General features: G+C 46.8%; 1 protein-coding gene across 7 annotated transcripts in view; it reads left to right on the forward strand.

Moving 5' to 3' along the window:
• The window catches only part of BCLAF3 (BCLAF1 and THRAP3 family member 3), an 856,420-nt gene that overhangs the window by 198,221 nt on the left and 636,128 nt on the right, over window positions 1-22,071 (forward strand). For all 7 annotated transcript variants that reach the window (XM_069637104.1, XM_069637097.1, XM_069637096.1 and 4 more), the window contains one exon: window positions 18,195-18,812. In XM_069637104.1, coding sequence (XP_069493205.1) covers window positions 18,195-18,812 — 618 coding nt within the window. The remainder of the gene's footprint in view (window positions 1-18,194; window positions 18,813-22,071) is intronic.

Raw genomic sequence — 22,071 nt, forward strand, 5'->3', positions numbered from 1 at the left:
TTGGAGGAAGTTCTGCGACTGGTGCAGGGTACAGAATGTGGATCCTTTCCAATGTTCTATTCCTTTGGTTTTGTCTCTTTAGCCCACAAGGGCTTGCAAGTCAGTACCATTAAAGGGTACCTGGCGGCGCTGTCCATATTTAAGCGCTCGTCTGAGTAATGTTATTTTAAAATCCCTTTTGATATCTCAGTTTCTCAAAGGGCTAACTCGTGTGTTTTCACCTTCAAAACCAAATTCAAATCCCATCCTGGCACCTGGAAAGTGGAAGTTCCTAATGGGAGCTCTGCTTGAGCCCTTACATTCTTGTCCATCGAGACAGTTATCCTTTAAAACTGTATTTTTAGTTGTGGTTACTTCCGCACGCAGAGTGAGTGAGTTGCAGGCACTCTCCGCCAAACCAACCTTCACTGTATTCCATAAGGACAGGGTTGTCCTTAGGGTTCGGCCTTCCTTTCTTCCAAAGGTTGTGTCGGAATTCCATCTGAGCCAGAATGTAATTCTTCTGCCATTCTATCCTCCACATACTGCTAAGGAAGAGGAGAGGCTCCATAGGTTGGACCCTAGGAGAGCTTTGAGTTTCTATCTCTCACGGATGTCCCGGGTCAGAGTGGACAATCGGCTCTCTATTGGTTATGCTGGAAGGCATTTAGGTCAGGCTGTTTCCAAGCAGACCTTGTCTAGATTGATCATTTTGACGATCTGGGTGTTTGGTGGGAAAATACCCTCCAGTAGGCTTACAGGCTCATTATACTAGGGGTATGGCTGCCTCCACTGCACTACAGAGGGGTGTTCTGATTCGCAATGTTTGCGAAGCTGCCACATGGGCCTGTCCATACCTTGTGAAACATTATTCCCTGGACTCTATCCATGGGCAAGATTTGGCCTTTGGTAAGGCAGTCCTCTATTCTGCAATTTGATTGGGCATTCTAAAAAAAGCTAAATTCTTTTCCCACCTCCTTACTTGGTACTGCTTTGGGAGTCTGTCAAAGATGTGGAATACGTCGGAGGACACAATCCCCTCAAAGAACAAGTTACTTTCTTACCTGGTAATGTTCTTTCGATGGGATGTCCCTCCAACGTATTCCACATCATACCCTCCCTACCTGCCCCTCTACAGATTTTCTTATGCGATTGCAGCTTCCGTTACTGCAAAGCTTTCTGTAGTAATACTGGCGGGAGATTCGTGCCACACGTTCTGGGGGGGAAAAAACTACAACTGAGGCTACGGGCGTCGTGCCTCATACACAACATCTGGTGATGTCGACTGTTGGAGGTCCTCGAGGGAGCGCATCGACATTGACGCAGGATGCCTCCGCCGAAAAAGTTTCCGAAGCAGCACAGCTGTGGTAATTACTGTCACAGATGTGGAATACATCAGAGGAACATCTCATCGAAATAACGTTACCAGGTAAGCAAGTAACTTGTTCTTCTGCAGATGGTAACAAAGTTCCAGAATGCCCAGCATCTGCCGGCCTTCGATTTTCTGAGGTTGCTTGGCCTCATGGCAGCCTGCATTTTTCTGTTGCCAGGGGCCAGATTGAGAATGAAGTCCCTTCAATGGGCCCTCAGGACTCGATGGTCCCAATTTTCATGGAATTTGTCAGATTTGTTTTGCAAGTTCTGGCCAGAGTGGCTTAAGATCTTCTATGGTGGGCTTGCAAGGACAATATTCTCAAGGGAGAATCTTTTTGGCAACCATGGCCGGAGATAATGGTAGTGACGGCGCCTCAATCACAGGGTGGGGAGCTCACACCAACGATCTGACAATCAGCGGTCGTTGGTATCCATCCGAGTCCAAACTACACATCAACCTTTTTGGAGCTGAGGGCAATCAGACTAGCACTGAAGGCTTTTCTGCCCTCTGTACAGGGAATGTCCTGATAATGACGGACAACACAGTGTACATGTACTACCTCAACAATAGAGAAGGCGTAGGGTCAATACTGTGCAGAGGCAATGTAGCTCTGGTTCTGGGCAATACAAGAAGGAAAATCTATCGGCAATTCTCCTAGCCGTAGAGTAGAACACAGCGTGGGATGCATTGAGCAGTCTCCCACGAGTGGGAACCAGCTCAGGAAGTCCTTCAAGAGAGCTTCACCCTTTGTGGAACCCCGCAAGTGGATCTGTTTGCGACCAGTGTCAACAGGATGTGCAAACGGTACTGCTCAAGGGAATTTCCTCCAAGAGGAGCTCTAGGGGACGCGTTTGTAGTAGACTGGGAATTTCCACTCTTATACAAGTTTCCTCCAGTCCCCGTGATTCCTCTCATAATCAGGAGGTTGAGAAAGTTCAGGAAAACCATGATCCTAATTTCCCGGATTGGGCCGGGAGGACGTTGTACCCAGACCTTCTGGACATGGCCAACTGCCCTCTAATAAGTCTTCCTCAAAGAGAGAGGTACTTCTCTCGCAAGAGGAAGGTCTGGTTCTCCATCCAGAGGTCAAGACACTCAGCCTTCAGGCATGCTTTCTGAGAGGCTGAGATATAAGGATTGGGATCTCCCAGATGACGTAATAGAGATTTTGTTTTCAGCCAGAAGGCCAGCAACAAAATCCTTGTACCAGTGTCGTTGGAACAAGTTCCGTAACTGGTGCAAGGTTAAGAATGCGGATCCATTCCTATGTGGTACATCTATGGTACTTTCTTTCCTATTACATTTGGTCAATCTGGGGCTCCACATTGCTACAATAAAAGGAGACCTAGCTGTGCTTTCTATTTCTAAGCACTCCTCGGAAGAGGTGCCTTACTTAAAATTCCATTGATTGTGCAGTTTTTAAAGGGTCTCACTAACGTGTACCCTCCAGTCCCATTTCAAGTCCCTGTTTGGGATCTAAATTTAGTATTGAAATTCCTTACATGCATTCCTTTTGAGCCTTTGCATTCTTGTCCGCTAAGGCTTCTATCTAGAACACAATCCTACTAGTGGCTATTACATCAGCCTGCAGGGTGAGTGAGTTATAGGTTCTCTTGTAAGCGTCCTTACATGAAATTGCCACAGATATGCATTGTCCTCCCTCCCTGCCTACATAGCCTATCCTGGTGCACCGGCAGGCGTAAGCTGGCCCCCAACAAAGGCACACCACTAAGGCACCTGTGCTGTGCCTGTCCCGTGGCGACCGGATACCGACGCCAGGACCCCTGCCTGTTACCATTCAATTTGCCCTATCGTGTCTGTTGCAGCGTTTCTACTGCCGATGATTTAGACTGGACCACTCCAAACTGAACTATACCATAGTGCTGGAAGATCAACCACAGAACTTCATATCTGGTATCTTAACTGCTGTTTCCAGTCACTCTGTATATGCTGCGAGCGTACTGCATACCGCCGCCACGCCTCCCTGTTTCTTTAACAGAGTAATGACATTTCTGATGTTTGTTAATCTGCTTAGAATCACATGCTGTGCATAGGTCCGACATCCAGTGGTCACTGCGGAGTATTGCATTTTGTTTTTCGTAGTCGAAAAGGGGACGTCGACAAGGCGTGTCTGTAACACTATCCCTATAGTGACGTGCATTGTACCCACAATCCCTCACGCGTCGAGGTCCCTCAGATTGTTTTTTTCCGCCCAGTTTCTGGTCGCCTTTCGCGGAGCTCCTAGAGAGACATTGCTAATACTTGCCATGGACCTCGGTCCTTTGTTATACTTAATATATTATTAACGATCCCTCCCCTCGACGTTAGCTGTGAAGCTGTTTCTCCGCCGAACAGATTTTCGACGGAGAGGAAGAGCGGAGGAGATCCTTCGGCGCTGCCGAACACGTGGCCTGGCCTCGACGGCCAACATACAGTAGGGAGAGTGGGGGTTCGCACGGCTCTTCTTCGTCGAGAACGAAGGATCCATCAGCGCCGAAGGGGACGCAGGGCACTCCGGCGTCTACCGCAGACCGTAAAGGTCTCAAGCCCCACCCGCAAACGCAGCCGCGACCAGCGATTGGGCTTTCATCTAACACGGGCGCTACCCCAAAAACATCCGACGTAACGCTCCATAGAGCGGCCGTCGAGGTACAACGCGCAACGCACACAACGTCGACACCAGAGCCCTCGACTGACAAACTCGTTGTCGAGAGCCTAGTGAGAATTGTCTCCGAAGACAAACGTGCGCGGACGACGAAACAAACGTCGAATACCGCGACGAAAAAGCACAAAGGTAGCCAAGAACTGCCCCTTTCATCTAAGGACGCTTCTGAACTACCGGAGGGCTTTTCAGAAGGAGACGGTAACCTCTCGTCGACGTTGTGGGAGCGTTCTAAGCGGTTCGAAGGTGAAAACACAGATTTCCCCCCTCTAGACTATTCAGGGGTACCCCATGAGACCCTTGAAAGACTCCATTCTTGCATGGAGAAAATGGAAAGGTTTCTAGGAAACCAAGACCCACCCACTCACAAAAGACAAAGAGAATGGCCCCAGGATGACCCTAGAGTCAAGATTCCTAGGCTGGTTCCCCCTTCCACAGATGTATGACCTCACTGAGGAGGAGCAATACCTTCAGGAAGATGAGGAGTGTTTGGGTGGGCAAGAAGAAGAACTTGAGGAAGAGGGGTTCGAAGAAGATCCTTACACTAATTTCGAAGAGGATACAGCTACATCGCAGCCCTGGCAATCCCCGTCAGTGCAGCCGTGGCAATCCCCGTCAGTGCAGCCGTGGCAATCCCCATCAGTGCACTCAGACCCTGATGCCTTTCACCCTTCTCCTCTCAAGGATTCACATATTGGGAACTCCTCTCCCATAGATGACCAACCTTCCCTCAATGCACTATTGCGCAAGGCAGCAGCGCATTTTGAGCTTGACACAGGGGAAGCTCTTCCAGACATAGACTTTGTAGAAAGAGTTATTAAAGAAAAAGCCCCTGTTAGCCAGTCTATTCCACTCCTGGCTTCTATTAAGAGAAGAATTTCTCCTTCCCTTTCTAATCCAGCTTTAGTAAGAGGGGTCAACCCTAGAATAGAAAAGCTCTTCAGCCCTTCATCCTCTGACCCTTTATACATCAGAGGGCACTCTATTCCGGACTCCCTTGTAGTTACCAACACAAGGAAAAGAGCAGGGGTGCCACTATCCACTAGGGAAGCACCACCTGACAAAGAAGGCAAGAAGCTGTACGCACTTGGGAAGAGAATCACGACCTCCGCCGCCTTCTCTACTAGAATTGCTAATAACAACTCCCTATTAGCTAGCTACGCAGATGCACAGTGGAGCAAGCTGCGCAGCGAGGCAGAGGATGCACCTGAACCCCTGCGGTCACGTCTGCTAACTGTAATATCAGAGGGAACACTTGTAAACCAGGGCATCGTTAAGAACTCCCTAGATGCCGCTGAAACTGCTGGCCGATCCCTGGTTCAGGGAATACTTCTCAAACGACACGTTTGGCTACGCAATTCAGGTTTTAAACCCGAAACCCAAGCCTCCCTCATAAATAAACCCATAGAACAGACGCATCTGTTTGGGAAGGCAGTTGATGAGGCACTAGAACATGCTAAGAAAGAGTTTGATACCATCAAGACTCTTGATCAAATTTCTAGACCCCCTAACAGGCGAGGCTATGGTAATAGACGCTCCTTTCGTGGCCAAAGACAGCAGCAAAACCAACAACAATGTTACTCTGCTACCAACTGGCCCTCTAACCAGGCACCCAGTTCAGTCAAAGAGGCCAACGGCGTGGCAGAGGAAGAGGTCGTGGCTCCAGCCCCAGAGGTTCCACGCCCAATACCAGCAAATGACCCGAAGATTCGGGTCCCCTCCCATGCATCACCGGTCGGGGGCCGCCTAACATCGTTCCTATCAGCATGGGAGGGAATATCGTCAGACCGATGGGTATTATCAACCATAACCCACGGATACTGCATAGAATTCAACGGTTACCCGAAGTACAAACCCCCACGAAACCAATGCAGATCACCGGAGCACCTCACCATTCTTTTACAAGAAGTAAAAGAACTGCTGAAAAAAGAAGCAATAGAACCTGTCCCCCTATCTCAGGTAACAGAAGGTATTTATTCAGTGTACTTCCTTGTACCCAAAAAGGACTTAACCATGCGCCCTGTATTAGATCTGCGCCCAGCGAACAACTTTGTCAAACCACAGAAGTTCCGTATGGTGACCTTGCAGGAAGTAATCCCACTGTTATCACAGGGGGATTACATGACAACGCTAGACATGAAAGATGCATACTTTCATATTTTAATGTTGCCAGCACACAGAAAATACCTCAGGTTCAAGATAGAGAACAAACACTACCAATTCAAAGTACTACCCTTCGGGATAGCTTCTGCTCCAAGAGTATTCACAAAAGTACTGGCAGTAGCAGCTGCCCACCTGCGAAGGCTATCCATCCCAATATACCCTTACCTCGACGACTGGCTCATAACCGGGGATTCTTACGAAACATGCTTCTCCAATACCCAAAAGACCGTAAACCTTTTGTACCAACTGGGCTTCTCCATCAACGAAAAGAAGTCCAGCTTAGAACCCAGCCAAACCAAACAATTTTTAGGGGCTCTAATTCAAACAAAGGACGGCCTCGTCTTCCCCTCCAACGAGAGGGTCCAAAACATGCTGTTTCAGATCCCCCATTATGTAACAGGTCGGGAGGTGACGGTACGCAAAGCTATGTGCTTGCTACGGATGATGGCGTCATGTATTTATTTGGTACCTCACGCGCGTCTGCGCATGCGCCCAATGCAGGAGTGGCTCAACAGCCAGTGGTGTCAGGCCAGCGGACAATGGGACGATCTAGTGGTGGTCTCGCAGGCCTTAGTACTTTCGCTGAGGTGGTGGACAAAAGAAAACTTGCTAATAGGGAAGACTTTTGCCACACCCGCGGTAGAAGCCACTCTAACCACAGACGCATCCCTCACAGGATGGGGGGCTCACCTATCCCATCAGACTGCTCACGGAGCGTGGACTCCGAGCTTAGCATCCAAACATATAAACCTGCTGGAACTTCTAGCAGTGTTCAAGGCACTGAAAGCCTTTCAGAAACACCTGCAAGGAAAGACAGTGATGGTCCTCACAGACAGCACCACAGCCATGTACTACCTCAACAAACAAGGGGGCACTCACTCTCCAGGACTGTCCAAACTGTCCCAGAATATATGGAAGTGGGCTCTCAGACACAACATGTTTCTACTATCGCAACATGTACCAGGGGAACTCAATCTGCTAGCAGACAAGCTCAGCAGAGACTTCCCACTGCCTGAAGAGTACGAATGGCAATTGCACGAAAACATCGTCTTAGACGTCTTCACGCAATGGGGTTTTCCGGAAATAGACCTGTTCGCAACTATGGAAAACTCACAATGCCAAAGTTACTCCTCCAGGTACCCCCAGAACCAATCCAAGGGGAACGGTCTGTCGATTCAATGGTCAGGGAAATTTGTTTACGCCTTTCCCCCGACTCCCCTTCTCAACAAAGTGGTGCACAAGATGCACCAGGAGCAGGTTACCATGATACTAGTGGCCCCAATGTGGGCCCGGCAACCTTGGTTCGCTCACTTGATGGAGATGTCCCTATCTCCCCCAATGAAACTTCCCTGCCCATACAACATGCTGTCACAAGACAAGGGCAAGACACTGCACCCATGCCCTCAGACCATGAACTTAGCAGCCTGGCTCCTGAGATCGTAGAATTTGGCCATTTACAACTCCCTCAGAGATGTATGGACATCCTCAGGGAAGCCAGAAAACCAAATACTCGCCACTGCTATGCTAGCAAATGGAAAAGATTTGTCATCTGGTGTACAAATAGGAGCATCAACCCAATTGACTGCTCTCCTACTGACATTGTCCTATACTTGACCCATTTACTGGATTCAGGTCTAGTGTTCAATTCTATTAAAGTCCACCTAGCGGCACTTTCTGCATACACCACTTCCCAACTTAAAGTGTCGTGGTGGAAGATACCAGTTATCAAAGCCTTCATGGAAGGGGTAAAAAGAATACACCCTCCAATAGCTAACCCAGCTCCCGGATGGGACTTAAATGTGGTACTTTCTAGACTCATGGGCCCCCCTTTCGAACCCATGCACAAAGCAACTCTTAAAGACCTCACTCTTAAGACTGCTTTCCTAATAGCTATCACCTCCATTAGGAGAGTAAGTGAACTACAGGCTCTTTCTGTACTAGACCCCTTCGTAACAGTTCACAAAGATAAAGTGGTTCTACGCACACACCCAAGGTTTGCACCAAAATTCATCTCAAAATTTCATGTAAACCAGTCTATAGAACTACCAACGTTCTTTCAAAACCCTTCCAGCTTGGGAGAAAAAAGTCTGCATACACTAGATGTACGCAGAGCAGTCATGTTCTACATGGAAAGAACCAGACCACTGAGAAAGACTAATCAGTTCTTTGTCTCTGTGGCAGCAGGAAGAGAAGGAGATGCAGTTTCAAAGTCCACTATATCTAGATGGATTGTTCTATGCATCACTCTGTTACACTCTTGCTAAGAGAGAACTACCCTTCAAGCCAAGAGCACATTCCACTCGAGGCACTGGGGCTTCCATAGCATTCATTGCAAATGTTCCCCTTGAGTCCATCTGCAAAGCGGCTACCTGGAGTTCTGTGCACACCTTTACAAAACACTACTGTCTAGATACACACTCTAGATCTGACTCCCAGGTGGGACAGGCAGTATTAAGACATCTTTTCTCTACTGTTCCTTCTCATAACCCACCGCCAACTCCGGGTACTGCTCGCTAGTCTATGCACAGCATGTGATTCTAAGCAGATTAACAAACATCAGAAGACAATGCATTACTTACCGTAAAAGCATTTCTGATGGTTGTATCTGCTTAGATTCACATGCGCCCACCCTTCCTCCCCGCTCGGATGGAAGGAACATAGACACCTTTTTTTATATATTCTCTCTTTTCTGTACTCACTCACATCTAGAAGGCTCCCTCAGGGCAGAAAAATACAAACAGAGGGACCTCGACGCGTGAGGGATTGTGGGTACAATGCACGTCACTATAGGGATAGTGTTACAGACACGCCTTGTCGACGTCCCCTTTTCGACTACGAAAAACAAAATGCAATACTCCGCAGTGACCACTGGATGTCGGACCTATGCACAGCATCTGAATCTAAGCAGATACAACCATCAGAAATGCTTTTACGGTAAGTAATGCATTGTCATTCAATGTACATTGCCATACCCTCCACATGATACTGTCTGTACTGCATACAATTGGAATGATATTCTATACTTTGCCTGCTTTGACTGCCCTGATAATACTGTGTGGACCAATTGTATGAAACTTGTATTGATGCTAAAGCAGCCCAACCTACTGTTTGCTGCAAGTCCAACCTATGCGCCATGGACCCATAGTGATTAGATTGCTTATACCGGCACCGGCACTTAGCCTAATGACTATGCGAGCTCTGCAGAAACTTCAGTTGCCTGAAACTATTTACGTACTATTGTATCATTAGAAATGTTTAATGCTTAAATTATCCTAACCTGCCAGCTGTATCGTCATTTAGAGGCCCATCATGACTAGCTGCCTTATTCCACATATGGTAACACACTATCCAATTTGTGACATATTGTACTTCTATTGGCCTGATTGACTTATGCTACTTTTATTATGTATTAGGCCTGTACACATCCTTTTTGACAATTTGATACCCATTTAAGAACTAATGTCTGTAAACTGCCATCCTATTGCGTCTGTGTAATAATGCGTACCTACAGCATATACCGCAATGCCATATCTTGGATGAGCCTTTATACCTCTGTCTTCATCGAAGTACCATCACCACCCTGTCTAAGCCTCACCTTAACATCGGCAGCTCACATACCTACATGTCTCGTAACTCCCTTTACTATGGCCAAACACTCTTTTACAGCGGAGAATGTTAAACCTACAGCCGTCCTCCCTCCTCTGGCACTCACTAACAGGATCAAGCCTACCCCATTCTTACCTCCATTGAATCCCTTACACACTATTGCTCCCAACTAAACACAACTACTAGCCCCTAATGCTTACATCTTGCCTGGGGATACCATCCAATATACTAGCTCTAGCACCCCGGATACTAGCTTAGAACCCCCCCTTCACGTAACCCACCCGAATCACCCAGGCCCAACTATAGTAAGAAACGCCAGGCTCTGCTGTAGACTGGGGAACTACCGCCCACTGCCCTACCCATCAACCGTCCCCCTCAATGCTCTAAAAAACCACCTTGAAAAACTCAAACCTCCTATGAAAACCAGACCGATACCAATCATAACTAACCCACTCACCCACAATACTAGCCCTATAGCCATCACCGGGGCATTAATAAATGTTAGATCCCTAGTAGCCCATGCAGCCGATATTGCTGATCTGATTCTCAATTAAAAAAAACTTGATTTCTTGGCAATTTGAGACCTGGCTACATGCAGTAGCAGGCCCATCCTTCCTTATCGCTACACCTGGCAACTATACTGTTCTCAGATCAGATAGAGCCGCGTCTAGAGGTGGTGGCATTGCCTTTATCGCTAAAGCCTCATTAGGATTCAGAATTGTCCCACACGACCCCACTACATCATGTAAACTATTGACAGCTCCACCTCGTGCACATTAACTACGCATCTAATCTATAGACCCCCGGGATCCATAGGCTCGTTTTGCAGAAGAAATCAATACTGTGATCACTGCCAATACCAAACTCTCCTCACAAATCCTCTTATTAGCTGACTTCAACCTAGGATTTAATGGCCCTACTGACCACTCCACACTGCTTCTGGCCAACTACTTGTCTGAACTTGGCCTTACTCAGAGAGCCCTCTTGCCCACTCATGAGAAAGGAAGAATCCTTGGTTGAGTAGCAGACCTTAACTGTACAACTAATATAACTTTTATCGAGCCACTATCATGGACGGACTAATTGCATTCAATCTGCAAGACTATACCTCCCATCAAGATGAATGTTATTGCTCCGTCAATGCCAACTACAAACAAGAAAAACATTACAGTAGATGACCTCAAGCCTTTTCTCGAATCCCTGCTCATACCCATACCTTCTGATGACCCAGCGGAGTTGATGGAGCTGTACAACAGAACTATCACCAAAGCAATAGACTTTATTGCACCCTTAAAAATATGCAAAAGTAAACCTACTGCTCAACTGAACACATGGTTCACCCCCAAACTCAAATTTAAGAAAGGAAAAACGGTAATGTGAAATTACTTGGAAAAACAACCCATCTACAGCTAATAAAGATACCCTCTTGAAAATCACAGCTAACTACAAAGAAGAAATACTCTTAGCTAAACCTGATGCATATAATGAACAGATTGATAAACTAGCTCTAGTACAAGAGAACTCTTCACCATCCTCAGAACTTTAATCACCCCCCAAACCCCACTACAGACGACTGCACCAAGGACCAAATCTGGTGCACTAGAAATCAAGATGCCCTTGCCAATAAAATTACACTGCTCCAAAACGGTGTCCAGTCAAAGGATCGAAAAATAAAGGATCGAATGCCTTTTTGTTGGAATACAAAAGGACCGGGAAAAAAAGGGGGGTGTTTTTTATTTATATATTTTTTAAGTTTAGTATGCATAAAAAGTTTTGTATAAAAAGAAAACGGGGGGGCGGGGGGGAGGTTAGGGGGGAACCGCCCATAAAGTTTTACACTTTTTTTTTTTTTTGGTCCTTTTTGTTGAATGAAAAAAGGCATTCAAGCCTTTTGTTTTCGATCCTTTGACCTACAACCCTCCAACATAATTGCTGACAAGAAACTTAACTTGCCTCCGCAAGGTAATACCTGGGGGGGAAAAAAGCCCTAACCTTCTTAAACGGACTCAACGATTTAAATTCACTTAAGTATCCCCCCAAGAGGTTAAAGAAATTATAGCCTCCCTCAAACCGTCAAATTGTCAAGGGGACTCCTGCCCAGCCACCGTCATAAAGGAAGCAGGGAGTATACTCGCTCCTTTCATCAATTCTCTAATCAATGCCTCCTTCCGTACTTGCACTGTACCTACTAATATGGGTGCTCACTCTTCTAAAAAAAAAAAATCTCTCGACCCTTATTATATATAAAGAAGCCTATAATCAGATACAAAACTATAAGCTACTCAGCCTCCATCAATCAGGCTTTAGGCCCATACACGGTACAGAAAACAGCCTTGATTGACCTAAAGATCCAGATCGACTATCTGGAAGATAAAGGAAGCTCAGCTTTCCTGACCTTGTTGGATCGGTCAGCTGCCTTTGATCTGGTTGATCACAAGGTTCTGTGCAAGCATCTTTCCACAGCGGCTCACTTTTCAACAGAAGCAACAGCATGGATCAATTCCTTCTTAAACAATCGGTCCATGAGTCTTCTCTGTGTCGGCTGCAGCTGACCCTATCCCCATATCTTGTGGTGTCCCACAAGGATCATGCTTATCACCCACCATGTATAATACGTTCACCAAACCAATGCTTGATGATTTGGACCATCTGGGTGTCTCACGAATTATGCAGATGACACCCAGATCCTTATACTACTGACGAGTGACTGATAAAGACCTAGCCCTTATAAACAGAATCTGTCATCATTCAGGCATGGATGGCCACACATAGTCTATGCCTGAATGATGAGAAAACTGAGCTGCTCCTCCTAGCCACCCCTATCAATGTTAATAAACTGGGCAATCAGTACCACTCTTTCAATATTGATGGAAACAATATCAAGGTCGCCAACGAGGTAAAAACACTAGGTTTCTACATAGACTCCTCCTTGAATATGCACAAACCGGTTAGCGCAGCAGCAGCCTCAGCAACTGCATATACCTGTAAATGCATCCTTGCCTGCAAACCCTAACTCTCCGCTGAAAGCTGTTACTTTCGCCAGAGCCGTAGTAGTATCCAACATGGACTATTGAAACGCAATATACTTGGGTGCTAATGAACACATTAAGAAACTACAGATCCTACAGAACAATGCACTCAGAACATCTCTGAGCATTTCTCGCAGACAATACATCTCTTCCACTAGACAGGACAACTGGCGCTCTATTAAGGAGAAAATTCAACTTAAAACAGCATCCTTTACTCAGAAATGCCTCAATAATTTAGCCCCTCGGTATCTTATGGATACATTCTCCAAAACCCATTGTGCCCGACCTACCAGATCTTCTAATTCGGGCTGTTTACAAGTACCTAGACACAAACTTAAAGCAGGCGGCCGTAGCTTTCCAATCTTGGCTGCCCAACTCTGGAACTCGCTCCCCATGACACGAAGATCTGACCAATCCTTCCATAAATTTAGGAAAGATGTGAACTGGTTTATCACCAGCGATGCACCCTACTAGTCCATCAGCCTGCCTTTAACTTAACTCTGTATAGTATAATCCGATCAATTTACATGGACTGTTTATACCGATTACATATTTTGACTCTGCATGCCTTATTTGTACATAACCTCTGCTGTAAATATTTCTCCTATTTGTAAATGACTATTTCTTCCTGTATTGCCTATTGTATATTTTCTGTGTAACTATGAAACTGCATATCCTTGTAATGCACCCATCTGGTATCTACCATCTGGTATCTACCTCAGGGTGTGGTGCGCACTATAAATAAACACACCATCTTCCATAAAGGCAAGTTATACTTAAAGTCAAACCTTCATTTCTACCAAAATTAGTCTGAGTTTCACTTGTCTCAGAAGATCACATTGCCATATTTCTATCTCCCCCCCCTTCTGCAAGTAAGGAGGAAGAAAGGCTCCACAACTGGACCCAAAAAGGGTTCTTGGCTTTTATATTTCTAGACTGGCAACATTTCGGCAAAGTGACCAGCTTTCCATTGGATATACCACCCACAAGTTGGGGCTAGCAGTAACAAAACAGACCTTATCCAGGTGGATGATCTTAGCAATTGGTGAATGTTCCAGGCTAGCAGGTAACCTCCAGATGGGCTAAAGGCTCATTCTACTAGGGCCATGGTGACTTCAATGGCTCTTCAGAGGGGTGTCCCGGTGCAGTAGTGTTCACCTTCCTGCCCTTCACTCCTGTTCCCTTCTTTTTGGCTAGCACCATCCTCCCCATCCTGTTTTGAGTCTCCCCTCCCATGTGTCCTCCACTCTAGAGGTTGCCCATTGTACTTGCTGCATCCCTCCTACCGCACCCTCTTCTACTTTGTCAAAATACCTCCAATACTATTCGTCCCTCAGCGACCCCCACGTTTTCATATCCCAAACTATCAGTTTCCCCTTCTCGTTCTACTCGCACTGCACGTATGGGGGAACTGTCAATCCTGAAGAGGAAATCTCCTGATTTCCATTCATCTTCTGGTAGGGGTGGGGTGGTGCTTGGGGCCTTCCAATTCCTGTGCTGCTTAACATACAGCTCGCTATCGAGCCTATTCTGTACGAGTCGAAGTTAAGGCCACCTCGAGGTCCCGTCTATTCACACCAGTGAGGGCGGGGTTGGTGGTTGACGGATCGTAGGGTCGGGGTGGTGCTTTGCTTGGTGTGGCTGGTGTCCCTCCCTCTCCACCATAAGTTGGATTTGAGAACCCCTCGGCTGGTCTTGTGAGCAAGGGATAGATTTTCTTGGGCTCTTCCTCCCCCCTTCTCCTTCCCGCCCACGTTTCCCCCCGCCATTGCTGCTGTTTCTGACCCCTTCTCCCTTTTAGCTGTGGCTGGAGTCTCTTGGAACATCCGCCACAGATCTAATACCTCCCTCCTATTTTGTAATTGTTTTCCTTTGTATTTTGCAGTTGGGTACGTGGATAAGTGTTCTAATGTTACTCTATGAAAAGACCCGTCCTCCAGCCATGCATGGGATGGCCCCTCCCCTATCGTTTCAGTCACCCACTGGCCATTGATTTATTTGCTCGCTATATAGGGGGAGGTGCTTACAAATGTGGGACAGAGGGGTGTCTATCCCCACTGTTAGTCAATTTATACTCTAGTATAATGCTCCCCCCACCAATCGTATGGGTCCTTTTCCCTCCTTTGGTACCTTGACCTTTGGTGGCTAGCAGTCAATAAGTTATTATCACATATATTTTGATCTTATGTACAAAGATAGTCAAACATGTGAAAAAATAAAACGGTGTTTAACCAACAAAACAAGGACACATAAAACAGAAAACATACCAAATTCCCCCCTCCTAATTTCCTTTTAATTCAATATCTGTTTTCTCACCCACTCTCGCAACATGTTTTTGGCCCTCCTCCACATATGTAAAAAAAAACACTAAAAATGAGCTAAAACAACAAGTTGAAATAACCACTACTTTTTCCTGAGCCCTCTAATTATATGGGGCTCCTACTTTTCTCTGTATTTATTTTCTGCTCTGGTCGAAACAATGCACCGTGGCGCCACCCTCAACCCCTTTCGTAGCTAGGCTCCTGTATCTCCTCTGTATAGTCTCTTCACTTGCTTTTAAAAAAAAGAATAAATGGCCATGTTAAAAGAAAGTGCTTTACTTCAAATAGCCACCCAGTTTATTAATTCAACCACTGCATGTTCCCTTCAATCACACCGCTCTGTTCCCCAAACCCCATTATTTGTCCTTGCAATTTATACTCCCGTGCCAGTGTTCTTCCAAGAGCCTCCGTTCGCATGTTAATCCACAATGTCTGGGCCTCTCCCTGTGGCCACAAAGCCAGAAACCCACGAACAGTTTTCTTCTGCATAGGCCGTTTTTGGGACTGGTCGGCTATAGGTGAGCTTGGCTGTTCCGGAGAGGCCCTGGGTCTTGCCGCAGGTATTGGGTGGGCAACGAAATCACACTAAGGGGGTCACCAAATGAAGGAACGTTCCTTATTTGCACGCCCCAAATAATTGCAATCATGATAAAAATAGGAATGCACCACGTCAGGGAATGAGACCAAGAGATAGTTTTGCAGGGATAACAAAGTTTATGTAATATAGAAAAATGCCAGCAAAGAACTCTGCTGCCCAAGAGCGCTTTGCCAAAAATTACACGGGCAGCACATTATAAAAAAATCGATGACGGGTTTAGGTGGTGGTAGATGTGACATTGCTGGTTGGTGAGGAACGTATAGCTGCGTCTGCTCCATAGGGGAAGCCAGACGCCTATTGGTTGTTGCTCCCTCAGGCCATCTTGTAACATGTGGGTCAGCTGGGCTCATCGCTGCAGTGAAGGTCAGTTCAAGCTGGTGCTACATTTCTAACTAGCTAAACTAAAGAACAGGAATTGAATAATGGCGAATACCTGGACATGACATGCAAGGGGATTCTTTGTAACAAGGTGATAATATATTGGCATGACCACCTCTACATTCAGGGCTTCATTGATACTGCACCTCCTGCACTCTGTATCTCTCCTGGGGGCTTGATTTACTGCCCATCCTTCTGGTGCCTCATGATACGAACAGACATGTTATTTGGACGAAAATATTGCTCCCAGATATTAGGCCTAGGGTGTGTGTTCTGGAATGGTCAAGGCGAGGGGGGGGGGGGTTGGATGCTTATCATGAAAGGGATGGTGAGGTTGGGGTGGGTGAGCGCTGGCGGGGTGGAGGGTGAGGGGGCATGGGCAGTTGTAGATGGATGGGCACTTGTGGTGCAGCCTGTCCCACACTCTTCGCCAGCGCATTCTGTGCAAGAATGATACTAGAGAATTGAAACATTGAAAGGACAGTGAACTGATGAACAAGACTCCCACATGGCTGGTCAAAAATATGAATGGCTTGATCCCTCGGAGAGGCTGGGGGTGGAAATGCCACAGCTTCGTGGAGTAGTGTATTTCGGGCCTTGTAGAAAGATGGCGTTTAGGCCTGGTACAAAATGGAGTTCTATGACGGGGCATGGGTAGGGTTAGCCTATTACGTTTGATACAGGGCTCTTACCCATGCAGTGTAGGAGGGGGGGGGCTTCTTCCTGCATGGCTGAGATGACGTTTATTTTATTCGGCGATATCCAGGGGGCTGGGATAGGAACATATCCTTCCCAACAAGTGGACAAAATGTGTTTTGTGGTTTCCAAGAACATCTTTAGATGGATAGTCGGATGCATACAGCTCTGCTACTCTTTCAAATAAAACGCTGCCTTTCACACCAAGAGCTCACTCCACCAGAGGTACAGGAGCTACCTGAGCCTTTATTGCAAACGTCTAGCTGGATGGCATTTGCAAAGCAGCTACATAGAGCTCTATCTACACTTTTACTCTGCACTACTGCATTGACACTCACACTAAAGCAGATTCCCAGGTGGGACAAGCGCTACTAAAACATTTATTTGCCGCTGTACATTCTCACAACCCACCACCTTCTCCAAACACTGCTCGCTAATCTATGCATAGCATGTGATTTAAGCAGATTCCACAAACCTCAGAAGGGATACATTACTCACCATACTAGTAGTTCCTATGCTTGTATCTGCTTAGATTCACATGCGCGCACCCTGCCTCCCCTTGGAGTAGAAGTTGCATAGATGTTGTCTTGGCTTTATCTGAATCCTAATCTGCTTTACTACACATGTACTCGCACTACACTTCATGCACCCTCATGTACGAAACAAAACAATCTGAGGCATCTCGACACGTGAAGCACCATGGGTACAGTATATGTCACACTAGTGAAAGTATTACTGATGTGTATAGGCTCATTATAAATGCCATATGAGTGTTTCAAGGCACGTCGAGGCAAGGGAGGGGGAACAGAGGGATGACCGACAACGATGATACTAGCCCAGGTGTCATTCAGATCGCCAACTGGCACCCCCTGTCGACATCCGAGTTTCGACAACTGTAATATTCTGCAGCTTCCACTAGATATCGACCTATGCATAGCATGGGAATCCAAGCAGATACAAGCATCACATACGATTACGGCGAGTAATGTATCCCATATATACCAATAGATATCCAGGGCACCATTTCACATTTGGTCTGTATTCCTTTATTTGCATTAGTTTACTATGATGATGTACTCCTGTGGACTGAAGTTTCTAAGCAATGAGGGCAGCACACAAATGCATGATGTTAGTGTTCTGGTGGTTAAACATTTGATGCCTCATTAAGAAGACAACTTGGCTTACAGCCTGTTTGATGAGCAAGAACTCTGAGAAACAGTATTCCTGAAACTTCCTTTTGCAGTTTTTTAAATCTTCTGTTCCATGAATCTGTGAATGCCTTTTAAATATGCACCAAATGCTTGCCGCTGTACACTTTTGTTTTCTGGCATCTCCACACTTCCATGATGCTTGGTAATGATACTGGTTTTCCCTTTGCATTTCATAGGTCTTCATCTCCAGCATATAGGAGTCCAGATAACTTCAGAGCGAGACCATTTAATGACCACCAGAGCAGTGAATTTAGAGGCTACAGAAGAGGTGCTAGAAGACCCGTACAGTGGCGAAATGAAGAATGGAAAAACAATCCAACTAATGTAAGATTTCCACCACGAGAGAATGTCCATAACCGACCTTATGAGCGCCGATCAACATCGCCAAACTTCAGAAGATCACCTTCTTTTGAAAACATGAACAGATTCAAGCCTTATAGAAGCTTTTCTCCTCAAAGAGGTGTAGGCAACCGAAGGTTTCCCTACCCTCCTCACCCGCCTCCCCAACCACACCTTCCCAGATATCCAGAACATGCAGCATACAAAGACAATGAATGGAATTTTCAGGATCAGAGGACACCGGGGCGATTTATGGACCATAAGAACCAGCCATTTAGAGGCGGAAGGGGAGGTGGGAGACCTTTTCGCGGCCCACTTGCAGGTTCCAATCAACGTGGCGGCAGATGGCATGAAAACGACCACTTTAAGCCTGTAAGGATGCAAGGTGATGAGTATTCACAATCTTATCGAAGAAGTCCTGAAGGGTTTGTTCCGAGGAACACTTTCCAAAAGAGGTATGGATATAAAATCATCAACTTGGTGTATGATTTTAACATATTTCTCTGAACATAACACTATTTGACATTTTTATTTTCATGGCAATATTTCTGGGTTTCTCCACCATGAGAATTTCATCATAGTTAATAACTGCTCAGGCGTTTTCACGGGTCCAGTAAAATCCAGCTAGAAAACCACATGGCGGCAGATCTGCCCCTCACTTGTATTATCCACAGCCTAATAAGATCTCAGAATACCAGAGGCTTTTGGAATGTACCTAAATAAAAGCAAAATTCTGTGCATTCTCTAACTTTCTACAGACAGAAGTGCTTTATCAGTTCTGCCTTGCAGAATCCTTGGAGTGGGAGGTAAGCCTTCTACAATTTAAATGTTGTTCTTGATCACAAAGTATCAACATGTTCTTTCGATCTGAAGAGGCTTCTGTAGTTCCTTTTTGAAAACCTTTTTGAAAACTGTCAATTATAAAAATTCACCAGTACTCTAGTACAAAAAATAAGCATTGCTCCCCCCTGTGCTTTTGATCTGTTTGCGTCTCCTCAGGACCACTTTTGGATCATCATAATTTGTGTAGCGCCTGTCACCATTGGTATGGTCCTAACGCGCTGTAGGTTGAACGCCCTCCGGTATAGGAAGATTCGTCAGAGGAGTTTAGAATGCATGTGTGCATTTTATCCAAGGTGAAATCGGGTAGGGGTGGCCAGGTACCTACTAGCACTCATGTCAGGCAGGCACTTAGGTGGGTGCTTTGAAAAGATTGAGCCTGTGAGGAGTAGAAATGCATTGCGTCCAGCTAGACTGAGTTTATATTGTGGGGGATAGCTGCATTTTGATGGCAGAGGCATTATGCTATATGTCATTGGCAAAGGCGCGTATGCTTGTAGATGTGCGCTGGAGAGCGTCCTTGCTTTTGGTAAGTATGAAATTGGATAGGTACCCATCTGCTGTTGCTGGCTTCTTGGATTTGTATCTGCTGTGTGGACTTGCCTTGTGTGTTCTACTGGATATTATCAGGTTTACACATGCAGTTCTTACCATGCTTCGATGAATGTATGGCAGTGCATTCCTGCACTGGTTATACTGGGGTGGATAGCTAGCTCCGGAGCATGGGGTTACTCAGGGTTCCCAAGGGAAAAGCCAAGTCTTGAGGGCCCTCCGGAAGTCAGGGTGGTCCTCTATGTGCTGAATGCAAAGCAGCATTGAATTCTAGATAGTGGGGCTTGAACGTAGAAGGTGGATCCTCAAATTGTGTTTGATTTGAAAGAAGTGATCGCCAGGAGGAGAGCAGGCCCTGACGGCAGGTTTCTATTGGGACGTAGTGGGTGATTTTCTGTTGAAGGAATTTTGGCGCAGTCTTTTGTAGGGCTCGGTGAGTGATGCACATGGTTTTGAAAGCGACCCCGTCTGACAGGGAGCCAATGGGGGGGGCTTGGGTGAGTTGCTCCTGGGACCAAGGGCGAGGGAGGAGAAGTCTAGCTGCAGAGTTCAGGACCCTTTGGAGCTTTCGGAGTTGATGAGCAGAGGCACCGACGTAGAGCGAGTTAGCGTAGTTTAGTCGGGGGAGGACAATGGACATGACTGCAGTCACCCTGTGGGGGTAGGAGAGTTAAGGGAAGATGCGTCTCAGTATGGGGAGGTGTACGTATCAGGATTTGGCTACAGTTAATAATGTGGTAGTCTGGTCAGTGTCCATTGTACAACCCAGGTTTTTGACTGTGGAGGATGCATTCGGGGGAGCAGGGGTCTGGGGAAGCAGTCCAGGGGGGCGGTTGAGGCAACAGGGGTTTCCTTTCAGCAGACCATGATTTCTATTTTTCCAGGATTGAGCAGGGGTGGTTGACGGTCATCCAATGTTCAATGTCCATGAGGCTGGATGCGAGGTTGGGTGGGAGGCTGGAGACAGATTTGGGGATTTTAAAGAGCATTTCTCCGGCATGGGGTCTGGCATGGATTCACATGCTTGTGAATATTCCCGGTGAGGCTGGGAATCCTCAGTAAAGGAAAAAGTTCCAATCCCTGTCCCCTGGATCATACTGCCCTATCCATTGTGACAATACTCTCACTAAGCCCTGCGTCTGGCAGCCATCTTCAGATTTCTACTGCAAACTTCTGTTTTGGGTGTCCTTGAGTTGCTCTCCGAGCTATTCATGTTTTTTTTTCTTTCGATGAAAAAGTTAAATTGTTTCGAGAGTCGGTGCTCTTGACTTCATCTGCCGACAGCAGGGGTCCGTTGTCGGTAAAGTTCTGCACCCCTCAAGGGCTAGGATTCATTAAAGTTTCTTGAAGGCCATCTTGGGCCTAAGTCACGCCCACCGACCATGACTGAGAAGGAGGGAAGGGCCCTCTTCCGGCCTTGCACCAAATGAGGGTTACGGAATGTGTTTGTGGAGGACAAGCACCTACAGTGCCTCTACTCCCTACACCCGGACCATAAGGAGGTAGAGTGCGAGATATGCCTCGGTTTCTCTAAGAAAACTACTGACTGGCATAGTAGGCTGGCGACATTGCTCAACACCTAGGCCTCTGACCAATGCTCCGAGCAGGGTCATGTATCGTCGAAGAGCGGTTTTCTAGGTCTCTTGAGGGCGCCACATCCGTGGGTGCCTAAGATGAGGCCAAGATCTGCAAGTCTGGGTTAATGGCGGAAGCGGGTCCCATAGTGGATTGGGCACGATCGGCATCGCCTTCTGCCTCCATTGCCAGCCTACCATCAAGCTCCTCTTCAAAGAGTAAGTCATCTACCCCGGATAAGCTACAGGAGACATCTGAGAAGCTGTGGACAGAGAAGGCTGCGCAGCCCACTCCGGTTCAACCGGCACAGGCAAAAACCCCATTGGCAGCTCAGTCGACGGGTACTACTGCCACGGCAGCGAAGGACGCTGACCCTACAAGGGTGGCTCCAACAGCAGTGTCCCTGTGCCCACGGCGCGACACCACCGCAGAGACTTTAGCAAAGTCTGCAGGTACGCCAGAAGGGGTGGAGATACCGGCCCAACTCCCAGTTCGGAACCCTCAAGGAGGAAAAAAAGGAGGGGGCAAGGTCATCTCCCAAGCCATGGAGGCCTCGTCCATGGACGACCAAGAGCAGGAGTCCATGCATACAGTCCACGAGTGTGATGTCGAGGATGCCAACAAAGGCGCAGGACCTAGTTTCCCTGGTTTGCCTTCTCAGCCGAGGGACATTTCCTTGGATATTTTGTGGACGCTCCACACCTTGGTGTCGGAGATGCAGAGGAGAAGACCTCCGTCACAGGGGGT

The sequence above is a fragment of the Ambystoma mexicanum genome, chromosome 7p, assembly GCF_040938575.1.
Source record: "Ambystoma mexicanum isolate Mex_15411 chromosome 7p, UKY_AmexF1_1, whole genome shotgun sequence".
Classification (NCBI taxonomy): Eukaryota; Metazoa; Chordata; class Amphibia; order Caudata; family Ambystomatidae; genus Ambystoma; species Ambystoma mexicanum.